This window comes from Schistocerca nitens, chromosome 10, assembly GCF_023898315.1.
Source record: "Schistocerca nitens isolate TAMUIC-IGC-003100 chromosome 10, iqSchNite1.1, whole genome shotgun sequence".
NCBI classification, from domain to species: Eukaryota; Metazoa; Arthropoda; class Insecta; order Orthoptera; family Acrididae; genus Schistocerca; species Schistocerca nitens.
In genome coordinates, this window is record NC_064623.1 from 75,890,892 (window position 1) to 75,905,211 (window position 14,320).

At 48.4% G+C, this 14,320-nt stretch overlaps 2 protein-coding genes across 2 annotated transcripts in view; both read right to left on the reverse strand.

The window, feature by feature from the left end:
- LOC126210534 (UDP-glucosyltransferase 2-like) overlaps nt 1-14,320 on the reverse strand; it is a 706,192-nt gene that overhangs the window by 626,591 nt on the left and 65,281 nt on the right. The window contains exon 2 of the mRNA XM_049939785.1: nt 5,899-6,733. Within this exon, the coding sequence (XP_049795742.1) occupies nt 5,899-6,732 (834 nt within the window). The 5' untranslated portion in view covers nt 6,733. The remainder of the gene's footprint in view (nt 1-5,898; nt 6,734-14,320) is intronic.
- LOC126210535 (UDP-glucosyltransferase 2-like) overlaps nt 1-14,320 on the reverse strand; it is a 333,713-nt gene that overhangs the window by 68,410 nt on the left and 250,983 nt on the right. The window lies entirely within an intron of this gene.

The following is a 14,320-nucleotide window of genomic DNA, read 5'->3' on the forward strand; positions in this document are numbered from 1 at the left end:
ACCGCGTTCGTCTTATGACGCGGAAAATACGTTTCCTCTGGAAAAAATACTATGTCAGAAGAGACTGCTGTATAGATAGTGCGCCGCATGAACGCTATTATCTTTCTTGCGAGAGTCCAGACAGCCAATGCCTCGCCGCAGACCAGCCAATGGTCGTCCGTATCCAGCACGCCGCATTGCCGACACAAGGGCGAATCCGCCAAATGTATTGCGTACTTTCTATCGTTTGTAGGGTATTTTCGGTTGGCGACAATGTACCATGTTGATCTGACTGATGTAGGTAGGTGGGGGTGGTGGACCGTGCGCCACACCACGTGCCAATTAACAGCTGGATGTTTGCGTTCCACCCTATTCCGGGCGATCTGTCGAAGAAGCAGATGGTACACGTCCTTCGATGTCGACTGTCGGGTCGTCGGTAAACGCTCTCCAACGTAACTGTGTTCCACGATGAACGTGCGCACATACGTTAAAGGGGGCGATATATGGCCGACACTGACTGGAGGAAGATGCGATGCTGGGACGAGTTCTTCCATGATCGTCCCCGTAAGCGAGTGATTCCTGTTGCGCCACCGTTTGAGCATAGTATTAATAAACATGGCACGCGCCTTCTCGTGCACGTTCACTAAACCAACGCCCCCCTCTCGCGCTGGGAGGGTAAGCGTGTTGTACTGTACCTTAAAGAGTTGTCCCAGGCACACATAGTACCCAAAAGCCGCCTGAATCCTCATAGCCATCGTACGCGTCAAGGGGAGAAGGTGTGTCAGGTGGCACATCATGGGCGCAAGATAAAGGTTGACGAGTAACACTCGCTGCAACATATCCATCGACCGTAGGGCGTTTAGTCGTACTGCCGTGCGGACTCTGAGTAACAGTCTTCGGTAGTTGTCCGCAGCCGTTCCCGCTGTCTCTTTATGAAAGGTGATACCCAAACAGCGGAGGGTTTCCACCGCAGGTAAGGGCCCTTCCGTTCCCGGTTCTAGTCCACGCCCCACATGCATGAATTGTGATTTTCGGTAGTTGACCACACTTCCAGCTGCCATCCCATACGTCTGTAGCCAATCCAGTGCTGTTTGAGTCTCCCTCTCATTCCGCACGAGGAACACAATATCATCCGCGTATGCTCTGCATTTGAATGATAAATGCCGTAGGGAGATCCCGGTAAGACGGCGGCGAAGGCCTGCGAGGCACGGTTCTAAGGCGATCGCATAAAGGAGGATCGACGAGGGGCAACCCTGTCTCACTGATCTTAAGATCTTAAAATACTCAGTTCTCCCTCCGTTGACCACCATCGCTGATCTGGCGCCGTGCAACAGCCGCATCACAGCATTGGTCAGTAATGGCGAGACACCCATACTGTTCATCACCGCCGCGAGGTACACATGATCCACGCGATCAAAAGCATGATCGAAATCTACAGCAACCATCGCCCCCCGGAGGCGGCATGCAGCTGCGAGGGCGACGACGTCACGATAGTCTCCCAAGGCTGTGTGGATATTACTGATGCCGCCAAGACAAGTCTGATCGGCATGTATTCGATGCTCCAGCGACTTTTTGATACGACTTCCCAGGATGCGCATGAAGATCTTGTAGTCACTATTAAGGAGGGTCAAGGGGCGATAATCACAAGGCCGTTTGCCACCACGGGGCTTCGGTATCGGTATCATGAGCCCTTCCGTGAATTGAATGTGAACCGGTACTTCTTGCCGCAGAAGCTCATTAAACATGCATAGCCACATCGGTGTCATAATGTTCACGAAGGCACGGTAAAATTCCAACGGGAATCCATCTGGACCTGGGGACTTGTTGCAAGCACCTCGTGTAATCGCTTCCTCCAGCTCTTCACACGTAATTTCAGATAACCCGTCCGCTTCCCCGTTCACACTCGTCGCGTCCGGGATCTCTTCCAGGACGTTCCCCAGCTCCCTCGGACCCTCCCCGTTGCTCGCATAGAATCTGCTAAAATGATCCGTGAACGCCTGTGCTATGCCCCTTTGTGTTGTAAAACGACGGCCATCGCCGAGATCGATCTCATGTATTAAATTCCTGCGTCTTCTTCGTCTTTCCTTTATCACGTAATGCATCGAGGGAACCTCGTTGGGCAGGAAATCCTGCGACCTCGCGCGTATCATCGTACCTGCCATCCTCTGCTTCGCAAGTTGTACCAGCTTCGCCTTAACTCGGTGGACGGCCGTCTGGCGTTCTGGTGTAGGTGGTTGAGCTAACAGTTCCCGGAGAGCCGTAAAGTAAAACTCAGTGGTCGTGCGCTGCCATTGAGAAACCTCCTTCCCGTAACCTATTAACGTCCTCCGTAAAGCTGGCTTCGCGCACTCGATCCACCACTGCAGGATAGAACCGAAAGAATTTCGGCGACGGAGACAGCCATGCCACGCGTCCTCCACCATGCGTCGGCATTCTGCATCTCGCAGGTGGGAGACGTTCATCTTCCAATTACCCCTCCGTCTCCATACCTGCTGTCTATCAAGGTTAACCGTACAAATATATGCCTCGTGGTCCGTAAACGCTGTCGGCCATATTTCTGCGTCCACCGTCGACACTGCTAACGCCCTTGAAACGTAGATTCGGTCCAAACGGCCCGCGGAGTGGCTAGTAAAAAAATGTATATCCTGGTTGGTTGCGATACTTCAGGTCCCATGTATCGACTAATTCCATCCCGTTGACCAGCTCCCTAAGTTCTGGGCTATTAGTATAGTTAGGTTGTTGGTCCTTTCTGTCAAGCACACAATTAAAATCTCCGCCGAGTATGCAACCATCGTATCGTCCCTGGAACAACGGTGCAACCTCATGGGCGTAAAAATCTGCTCTGTCCCTTCTCTTATCCGAGCCTGACGGTGCGTATATGTTGATCAAACGTATTCCTCCTATGGTCACGGCCGTACCACGGGCAGAAGGCAAATACTCTACTTCGTCTGCACGTATCCCGTCCTTTAATAATATAGCTGTGCCAACGCCTCTCTCGTCACACGGGGAACAGTAAACGTCGTAACCGTAAAAGTCCGAGGGGGGAAGTATCCGAACTTCTTGCAATAGTGCGATGTCTAAATCCGCAGCCTTTATCATGTCACTGAGCATCTTGATTTTTACCGGCGTCCCAATGCTATTGATGTTAACAGACCCTATCCGATAAGCTTGTTGCATGGCGGTCTACGTAGATAGGGTACCGTACGGTCGCTAATTTTGCCGTACATAGGCTGCTGTCGGACAGACGTCCCCCGCCGTCCCCTCATATGGTCTGCCATTATTCCGTGCACTCTGCCGATCTTACACCGGGAGAGTGCGGGGGAGCAGTTCCTCCGGCATCATCTGTCCCCCACGGGGGTGGCTCTTCTGACCAGTCCCCTAGTGTCCCATCGTTGTCGTGCGGTGCAGGCGCCGTAGCCTCCTCAGTAGCCTGTTGCCGTCTATTGAGCTCCTTCGCTGTGTCTGGAGCATCATCAGCGGTAGGTCGTGTCGCCGTCCCGCTGGCCACCATTGCATCCACGCTAGGCAGTTCTTCTGTATCCATGGTCGTCTGTTCTGTACCCGTAAACTTCTCAGAATTATCTGCTAGATCAGAGTGGTCGTTCTCCACCGTGAGGCGGCGCTTCTTCCGGCGTTTTGGTGAGCGCTGTTTACGTTGCCGGGCCTCGGAATCAGAGGTCAGCATGGTCTCCAGTTGTTCGTGGGGGACGTCAAAATCGTGCGCCGTCGTATTATCGACGTCTCCAAGTGCCTTATCGGAAGGGGCCGCAAGCGGAACCGAAGAGAGGGCGTCCTGTGACTGCTGCAGGCGGTCCAGCGCAACGTCGTCTTTCTGTGGCTCGCCACGATCCGCCGCTGTCTGTGTGTTCTGGTACGCGTCTGTCTCGCGGCCCACGTCATCGCGTAATGCGGCGACGTAAGTCATGGGGAGCACAGTCGGATGCGGCGTGAGGGGTGGATCATCCCGTGGCAGCTGTAATAACCTTCGTTGAGCACACTCAGAACGTATGTGTCCCTGCTTCCCACATCCAGAGCACGTCCTTGGTTGTCCGTCGTAAATGACAATCGCCCTACAACCGGCGATGTACAAGTATGACGGGACGTGTTTTCGGAGTTCGATCTGTATTTGTCTGACGCCATTGAGGACAGGATACGTCTTGAAACTCGCCCATTTTTCAGCCACGTGGGATAGGACCGTTCCGTAAGGACGCAGGGCGTCTGTCACCAATTGTTCTGGCACTTCGAATGGAAGCTCGAAGACGCGGATCGCTCGGAGTCCCATGCCGGCGTGTTCAACTGTTACCGCTCCAACATTCCCGTCCGAATGACAGAAACGAAGTCCTTGTCGGTGTCGAAGTAGTAGTTCGTCACATGCCGCTTCATTTATAAGCTTGACATAAACCACGCTGCTGACTATAGATAAGTGTATTCCAACTAGAACGTCAGGTTCGATTTTCACCTCGTCCCGTAAATAACGTTCGATCTCGTAAGCCTTCGGTCGAGCATATTCGTTAGCAAAACTAAATTTCAGTGTCGATTTGCGGAACGACAAGGCCATGATTCGTTCTATGTATTACCGCGACACACCGCTACACACGTAACGTAAACACCTCTCGCGCAGACGTGCGGCAGTGACGTAAACACCGTCCGAACCGCTGCGCCGCCGAAGGCTGACTGTCGGCCACTCCAGCTGGCACAGCGTGTTCCACAGGCGGACAGCAGCAGCAGAGGAGGAGTTTCTGTTTTACGGATGGGCACAGCTAAGATACTAGAAAAGCGAGACGTTGTGTTGGGACTGTGATGGCATAGCATGTATATGATCTCTGATGCTAGATACTGAGGTGGTTATGTGGTAATGAGCTTATGAAGCAGACACACAGTGTGGTAGTCACATAACTTGTCTGGCCAGAACGATCCCAACTGGCCATATCGTGCGTTGATGTGGTGTTGTGTACACAGTTCCACGTAGTCAGCGCGTACACAACTTTCCCACTAGAGCGCGCCCCGCTAAGCACAACAGCGCAGGCGCAGCGCTCGTCCGTCTCCGCACTACGAGATGGCGCTGCCATAGAGACGGACCAAATTCTGCTTCCACTGATCCGCGTATTAATATGTAATGCAACCAATGAGATTGCTGCTAATGTAGAACCTTTTCTCCTTGCGGATCACACTCGCGCAGTGAAACATGAATGCACGAGGTATTATAACGAGTGTACAGACCTCTGATTAGTTAGTCTGCATTTGTCTGCACCAGTCTGTACCAGTCTGCATTAGTCTGTACCAGTCTGCACGAGTTCTACATTTGTCTGTACCAATCTATTGTCAAGTTTCAGTCTGCTCCTAATAAGATTACCATATTCCTGTACATAGCCATAAAGATAAATTTATAGACACTTTTGTCAGGTATCAGAGATATATGTGAGAATAAGATTAACGTACCAATACCAAAGGAACTTCAGATGGTCGATTATAAATAGCATCCAGAACCAAGTTAGGTAATTTTTATGCTTGTTATTATTTTAATAAATGTGTGTGAAAATGAATCAAGTTCTGTTTAAAGTTAGTCACCGTCAATGTGCTACTCTAAGCGTGCAAGTGGCATTTCTATCATCTGACCTAATGGCAGAAGATAAACACGCCACGATAAGACCACGAGACATATTGCTGACACTCGCCTACTTCGTTTGAGCGACAAGTCAAATAATCTGATGGTGTGTGTGCTGAAGCTCTTACAGTATGCACACCACATGTGGTCAAATAATGTTGCAAGATAAACAAGCATTGACTTTTTTTCTGACTGTCTACAGTTTTCTCTGCTCACGTAGTGCTGGATTACATGACAGTACACTCTTATCACAAAGTTCAGCGAATTCTAAAATCTGTGCTTGGAAGGGCACAGTATGACAGGGTTCAACTCACCTTGGATAATGGCTGTGGAGGTTTCGCTTGCAGCCCGCCGATCTCTATGACGGCCGGCACCAGCGGCTTGGGGTAGTCCGTGCTGAAGTGGGTGTTGACCATCACGAAGCTGACGTTCTTCTCGATCACGCTGGGCAGCGGCGTCGAGTCGCCGAAGAACTTCCTGCTGAGCTCATCCTGCTCTGGCAAGTACAGAAATCTGCGGTAGAGCCACACGTACGTGTCAAGCAGGAAGTTTTGCATCCTCTCGGTGAAAGTCATGTGGTCGGTCAGAGGCAACGTGTACGTGTTCACGTAAGACGGGTTCTGGACGTTTCCCGTCAGGTCGTTCGCCCACGGAGGACAGGCGTAGGCAGCGATACCGATGACTGGAGGGTTGCCGAATTTGCTGACAAATCCCAACACGCATTCCTGTAAGGCGACTTCCGTGATGACGAGGTCGAACGTCTCGTTCTTCGCCAGCTCCAGCAACTGTCGAGCACCTTTCGAGCTTAAGGTGTGTCGGCAAGTGGTTAGTCCCCAGGTGAAGATTTCCCCGACCATGCCCATCTGACTTACTTCGGCAAAGCTCTCGTAGTCGTAATCTTCGTGTATTGCCTCGTATGCCCCTTCTACCAGGATCTCCCGGAGGTTGGGAACGGGTTTCTTCTCCCGGTCTGGAGCGAAAACAGTCACCTGGTGACCGCGTTTGGCGAGCTCGAGCGTGAGGGCGCGGTTGAAGATGTGGTGGCTGCGAGAGACGGTGGTCATCAGGCAGAGGATCCTGGCCGACTGACACTGGCCGGCGAGGCACACGACCAGTACGGCTGACACCCACGCTGTAGTTTTCCTCATCCTGAAACAGCAGGACATCATCAACTACTCACAGATGTTCGTCGATTAAAGAATCTTGGCTGGCTTACAGAATCCTACAAGTCACAAGTACAGTACAGACACTCACGCCCTGAAACTATGGGGAACCATCAGCAGGTGAATATGTGGTAGCTTCAAGAGATAGTATTTATCGAGTACAATAGTTTTCCTGGGTCTCAGGGTCCCGCCAACCCAAGTGTCGTGTACTCATGAGGAGTCTGTTGTCTGTTTCATCGCGAAGTACTAGGACATAAACCAGTTAAAATATACGAGGGTAATCCCAAAAGGAAGGTCTTTTTTTTTTATAAGTACATATACCTGGAATGAGATTTTCACTCTGCAGCGGAGTGTGCGCTGATATGAAACTTCCTGGCAGATTAAAACTGTGTGCCCGACCGAGACTCGAAGTAGGGACCTTTGCATTTCGCGGGCAAGTGCCATGTCTCCGCAGTATCCTTTCAGTCAGGAGTGCTAGTTCTGCAAGGATCGCAGGAGAGCTTCTGTAAAGTTTGGAAGGTAGGAGACGAGATACTGGCAGAAGTAAAGCTGTGAGTACCGTCGTGAGTCGTGCTTCGGTGGCTCAGATGGTAGAGCACTTGCCCGCGAAAGGCAAAGGTCCCTAGTTCGAGTCTCGGTCGGGCACACAGTTTTAATCTGTAGGAAGTTTCATATCAGCGCACATTCCGCTGCAGAGTGAAAATCTCGCTCTGGGAACATCCCCCAGGCTGTGGCTAAGCCATGTCTCCGCAGTATCCTTTCTTTCAGGAGTGCTAGTTCTGCAAGGTTCGCAGGAGAGCTTCTGTAAAGTTTGGAAAGTAGGAGACGAGATACTGGCAGAAGTAAAGCTACATATACCTGTTTATTTCTACAATGGTTTACATCAGTTTACAGCTTGAACATTTAGCTATTTTTCGACATAATCACCATTTGTGGCGATGCATTTTTGTAGACGCTGTGGCAGTTTTTGTATGCCCATGTCATACCAGCTCGCCGCCATGCTGTTTAGAAAGTTATGAACCTCTTCTTTCACCTCGTCGTCGGAGCTGAATCGCTTTCCGGCCAAATGTTCTTTTAACCTAGGGAACAGGTGATAGTCACTGGGCGCCAAGTCAGGACTATAGGGTGGTTCAAATGGTTCAAATGGCTCTGAGCACTATGGGACTTAACATCTGAGGTCATCAGTCTCATAGAACTTAGAACTACTTAAACCTAACTAAGGACATCACACACATCCATGCCCAAGTCAGGATTCGAACCTGCGACCGTAGCGGTCGCGCGGTTCCAAACTGAAGCGCCTAGAACCGCTCGGCCACACCGGCCGGCACTATAGGGTGGGTGGGTGGTTATGTTCCACTGAAACTGTTGCAGGAGAGCAACGGTTTGCCGAGCGATGTGAGGGCGAACGTTGTCATGGAGAATGTGTACGCCGGCGGTGGTCTCGCGGTTCGAGGCGCGCAGTCCGGAACCACGCGACTGCTACGGTCGCAGGTTCGAATCCTGCCTCGGGCATGGATGTGTGTGATGTCCTTAGGTTAGTTAGGTTTAAGTAGTTCTAAGTTCTAGGGGACTGATGACCACAGCAGTTGAGTCCCATAGTGCTCAGAGCCATTTGAACCATTTGAGAATGTGTACGCCCTTGCTCAACATTCCTCTTCTCCGGTTCTGAAATGCCCGTTTAAGTTTTTTCGGAGTCTCACAGTACCTATCAGCGTTAATTGTGGTCCCAGCGATTCAGCTCCGACGACGAGGTGAAAGAAGAGGTTCATAACTCTCTAAACAGCATGGCGGCGAGCTGGTATGACATGGGCATACAAAAACTGCCACAGCGTCTAGATAAATGCATCGACAGAAATGGTGATTATGTCGAAAAATAGCTAAATGTTCAAGTTCTAAACTGATGTAAACCATTGTAGAAATAAAGAGGTCCATATACTTATAAAAAAAGTAGAAGACCTTACTTTTGGAATTACCCTCTTAGTACTATGACAGATGGTGTTCATCACGTAAGGAATCTTCACTGAGTCTCATTACACGCAAGTACAGTGTAGCTTATATCCAGACTGAAGTCTCCCACGTCCTGAAACATTAGGACGTAATCAACCAGTGTGTTGTGACGGATGTTCATTAGTTACATCATCTTGTCAGACACAAAGATGCTCACCAGGTAGTGAAAATCTCCTGGCTGTGCAAAATGGTGCTCATAAGGTGATTAGTTTTTTTGCTCACAGGGATTCAGCAATAGCTAGATTAGTCTACCTGACACAGCCTTCACATACCAAAGGAGCGAATATGTCACCGGTTTGAGGATACTCCTCATCTACAGTACGTTGGACGACAACAACCTAACCTGTTAGGGCGTAAAGTCAAGCGCTGCCACACCAGTCGGGAATGGTAGAGCGTAGATGGCTGTGAGAAGGCGTCAGCCAATCGCATGCTGATTGGACCTCCCTCCAGGATGACAACGCAACATCAGCGGCCCTATGTGAAGAGGACATAAGCGCCGCGCGCGACTGATGCGGCTCGATTCAACAGCAGCTTCAAGACTATTGGCTGGGATATCAGCGTCAACTCCACTTACTGCGCTTGTAGAATCTAAGTAGCACAAACTTGTGATAGTTTATACTGAAGAAGACTGCTTATTTTGTACGGTGCCCTTTGCTTGCAACACTTCTGTGTAATTGTGAAAGTTAAGTATTGTCATTTACTTTGTGTAGTAAAAGTCATTAATACGATTTGTTTAAATTGTTTTCTAGCGAACCGAGTATCGTCGAGAATAAAATGGTCGACACCAGAGCGAAGCCTTACACATTCAAAATAGTACAAAATCCTGATTTTGTGAGAATGTGGTGGTTGCGGGGGTTGTGCCCGTCTACACGGCTTGTTATTAGACCCCAAAAACGTGGAGGGTCAGTATGGCCAAAACCTAGACGGCAGTCTTCTACATACTGAAACAACAGGACATTACGAACGTGTGATTAATGGTGCGCATCAGAAATCATCGTGGGCTTACAGGGCCTACCAGTGAGAGCCTTAGAATGACCAAAACACAATTGTACTCTCTTAAGGTAATTGAGTGTGTTGCCCTCACAGGGACGAACCAGAAATAGGGTTAGTTTTGATGACACAGGATATTATAAATGGCTTTACAGGTGATGCTATGGAGGATTCGCAGTACTTACAGTATCTTGGAGTACTTACGAGGTCCTACCAGAGGGCAGAAAGGCCAACAACGAGACTAAAGCCTCCAACTTCCTAAAACTATGTGACAGTATTAATTTGTGAGGATGTGTTGACGATGAGACGTGGTGCTTAACATACGCACGTTATTGTTGGATTCACAGACTCGCAGTATAAAGAGGGGCAGTATACCCAGTCTGTGGTTTTACATGTCCTGAAACCGTATATTATTATCTATGGATGAAGATGTGGTGCTGTGACAGTGATGCTCTTCAGGAATACGACATTGGCAGACTCTCAATGGCCAGCTACACAAAAGCCCAGTATGATCGACACACAGACAGATAGTTCATACACTGAAATACCAGGACGTTACCAGTAGGATCTGCAGCGAATTGACGCATGGTGCAGGGAATGGCAATTGAATCTCAATGTAGACAAGTGTAATGTGCTGCGAATACATAGAAAGATAGATCCCTTATCATTTAGCTACAATATAGCAGGTCAGCAACTGGAAGCAGTTAATTCCATAAATTATCTGGGAGTACGCATTAGGAGTGATTTAAAATGGAATCATCATATAAAGTTGATCGTCGGTAAAGCAGATGCCAGACTGAGATTCATTGGAAGAATCCTAAGGAAATGCAATCCGAAAACAAAGGAAGTAGGTTACAGTACGCTTGTTCGCCCACTGCTTGAATACTGCTCAGCAGTGGGGGATCCGTACCAGATAGGGTTGATAGAAGAGATAGAGAAGATCCAACGGAGAGCAGCGCGCTTCGTTACAGGATCATTTAGTAATCGCGAAAGCGTTACGGAGATGATAGATAAACTCCAGTGGAAGACTCTGCAGTAGCTCGGTACGGGCTTTTGTTAAAGTTTCGAGAACATACCTTCACCGAAGAGTCAAGCAGTATATTGCTCCCTCCTACGTATATCTCGGGAAGAGACCATGAGGATAAAATCAGAGATTAGAGCCCACACAGAGGCATACCGACAATCCTTCTTTCCACGAACAATACGAGACTGGAATAGAAGGGAGAACCGATAGAGGTACTCAGGGTACCCTCCGCCACACACCGTCAGGTGGCTTGCGGAGTATGGATGTAGATGTAGATGTAGATGTAGATGATGTTGTCGCTATGAGGGTGGGGCTCATTAGTGGCAGGACACTGGCTGACAGTTAGTGGTCTACTGTACAGATGGCCAAGAGTGAAAAAGCAGGATATTATCACTGGGTAAAGATGTGCGAAATACAGTGCTCATCATTCACAGAATCGTGAATGGCTTTCATAGTTCCACCAGGCAAAGGGTCAGCAAACCCTTTATCTGGAATTTAGTCTCCAACACCCTGAAATTGTCAGACTACGAGCGAAGAAATGGTGATTGTAATGAAGGTAAAATTCAAATCTGTCTACACCTGCTTCCTTTGGAATTGGAACTATTACATTCTTCTCGAAGTCTGAGGGTATCTCGTCTATCTCATGCGTCTTGTACACAAGATGGAGGAATCTTGTCGTGGCTAGCCTTTCCACGGCTGTCAGTAGTTCTGACGGAATGTCGTCTCCTCCTGGATCCTTGTTTCGGTTTAGGTCTTTCAGCGCAATGTACGGAGTGTGGCCATTTTTGAAAGTGATACATGGATGACACACAACTTAGACAAGAAGAGAATAGAAGCTTTTGAAATGTGATGCTATGGAAGAATGCTGAAGATTAGGTGGGTAGATTACGTAAGCAATGAGGAATTACTGAATAAGATTGAGAAGAAAAGAAATTTGAGACACAACCTGACTAAAAAGAGGGGAAAATTGGTACAACACATTGTGAGACATCAAGGGATCACCAATTTAGTATTTAGGCGAACTGTGGTGGCGGAGGGGGGGGGGGAGGGGAGGTAAAAACTGCAGAGGGATATCAAGAGAGGAATACAGTAAGAAGATTCAGAGGGATGTAGGTTGCAGTAGTTACTCGGAGATAAGGGCTTGGACAGGATGTGTAATATACTGATTACTCCTTGTTACTGTAGTGTTATCTTGAAACTGTGAGAAAGGAGGACAGGCGTTCCAAGGCGCGGAAGCAGAGACGATGCTAAGGGCAGACGAAACTAGGAGAGATATTGTTACATGAATTAAACCATAAGGGGAGAGCCTTGCGAAAATGCAGACGCCCCAAGACGCGGTCCCAGGGCGTTAGTTACTCCTCAAGGATTTAACATGTAACTTCATATGTCGTCCAGACGCTGTAGTAGGTTGTCACCGTAGAACTTTGTAACCAACAGGCACGTAATGGTGTATAAATCCAGCTTGATACCAGCCCTGAGAACAGCAACGTCACTAGACTCACAAGGGTTAGAAAGAGAGCGAAACGCCAAAAACTGTTGACCCAGCAGTCCCTACTCCGGGGAGCCCGAGGGGCGGGGCTAAATGACGTATAACAATAACGTTGCAAGCCTTATTTGGCAGAGCAGTTACGTTTAGCTTTCAGCTGAACAATGTTGATACCAAATAGGGACTCAGTGCAACTGCATTAACATCCCCACCTTAGGAGCAGTAGAAGGGACCTAACTAAACCGTGATTGGCAGGCGCCTGCAAATGACCTACGGGATTAGCTGCGTGGCTTTAAGTGGGAAAAACAGTGCCCCCACGCGACTCTTTAAAACCCCTAGATTCCGCATTTCGGCAGAGTTCTCAGTCAGACGATCTGGGCACGGAATCCGCGACCGTCGACTCCAGCCTCGGTCCAGCTCCGCGTAAGTCTGCTCTCTCACTTGGAGTGCCTCAGTGAACAGTGTCACATTCGGTATGTTTTGTTTTGCAACTAATCTGTTGCCTTAAGATGCTGCTAGTGTTTGCTACTGTGGTCAGCATCCACTCCTGGGACTTCTGCACTGGCTTCTGTTGTAACAGTGTTATTCGTGATTTTTCTAACCCTAGAACTAGCCTCCAGTATACTAGTTAGTCCTGTCTGGAATAAACAACTATTTCAAAACCTTGTTTGTCCGAGAGTCTCCACAACGCGTTCCCTATCAAGTCTCACCACCTGCATTTCTAGTAAATGCCTGTACCAGTGTTGGCTCAGGTAGAGGAAAACAATCAAATGCCTTCACTGTGAATTGTCCTTCTGCCGTCTGCTCTGTACCGCTCGGGAGCGCAGACTGACCAGTAACCCCCTTTTTCCCTCTCCCACCTATGTCAGGACACGACAGATGGAGTAGCGTGGAGAGCTGCATCAAACCATTCTTTGGACAGAAGGCCACAACAATACCAGTAATGAAGATTCTCATCAGAATCTGGACAACGGTAGGACAGCAAATGATTATATTTTGGGGAGACCAACTTTGTCAGTAAATGGTCCATGATACCCCACATCCAACAACTGTAAGATACGAGTTTGTCTTGCCACTGCACTAGTCACGGGTGTAATGCCTCCGGAAACATAAGAAATACTTTCAATCCATTTAGCACTGTGTTGAGTAAAATCATCCTTCCTAGTTTCTACTTTCCTTTCAATATTACTACCTTCTGACTCTTGCTCTGAAACTCATCGCAGGTAATCTAAGTATGCATATTTCGTTGCGAGCCATTTCTAGTATCGGCACCTATCACGACGTACACACAATAAACACTTCAGGCGCAGCGTCAATCAGCTACCACCTCAACAGCATTTATTTATTTATTTAAGCATCGCGTTCCAGCCATGAGCAACGCAACTGAACATTTACAGTACTCACAGAAGACTAGATAAAGGGTAGTTTCAAGCGATAGGTCTACTGGATAATTCACCGATAGATAGCTTCTTGAAGAAAGAAATTCAGATGAACACTCACTGCTGGGGCTTAAGAAATCGTCACGATATTTTAGGTACTGTAAGAAATAGCGACAAAAATGTATATGTTCGTTTTTAAACAACTCATTTCAAAATGTAATGTATGGAAAAGCGGTCCATTTGGTTAGCTATGTGTTGGGCCATCAATAAATAAATTTAAAGAAGTATGCCGGCCGAAGTGGCCGTGCGGTTAAAGGCGCTGCAGTCTGGAACCGCAAGACCGCTACGGTCGCAGGTTCGAATCCTGCCTCGGGCATGGATGTTTGTGATGTCCTTAGGTTAGTTAGGTTTAACTAGTTCTAAGTTCTAGGGGACTAATGACCTCAGCAGTTGAGTCCCATAGTGCTCAGAGCCATTTTTAAAGAAGTATAGCTCCTAGGGAACATATGTGCGTAAAGAATAACCTGCCTGTATTACCACTGCCGCGGTCCTAGGCAGCGAGTGAGAAATCAGTGCATTGAATATACCTAATGAACAGTCATTATTCTGTGGTATCACTGTTTACAGAATATGAAAGTCATAAAATTTCAAAGTTTTACGAACAAAAATACTTTCTTTATAGATGTA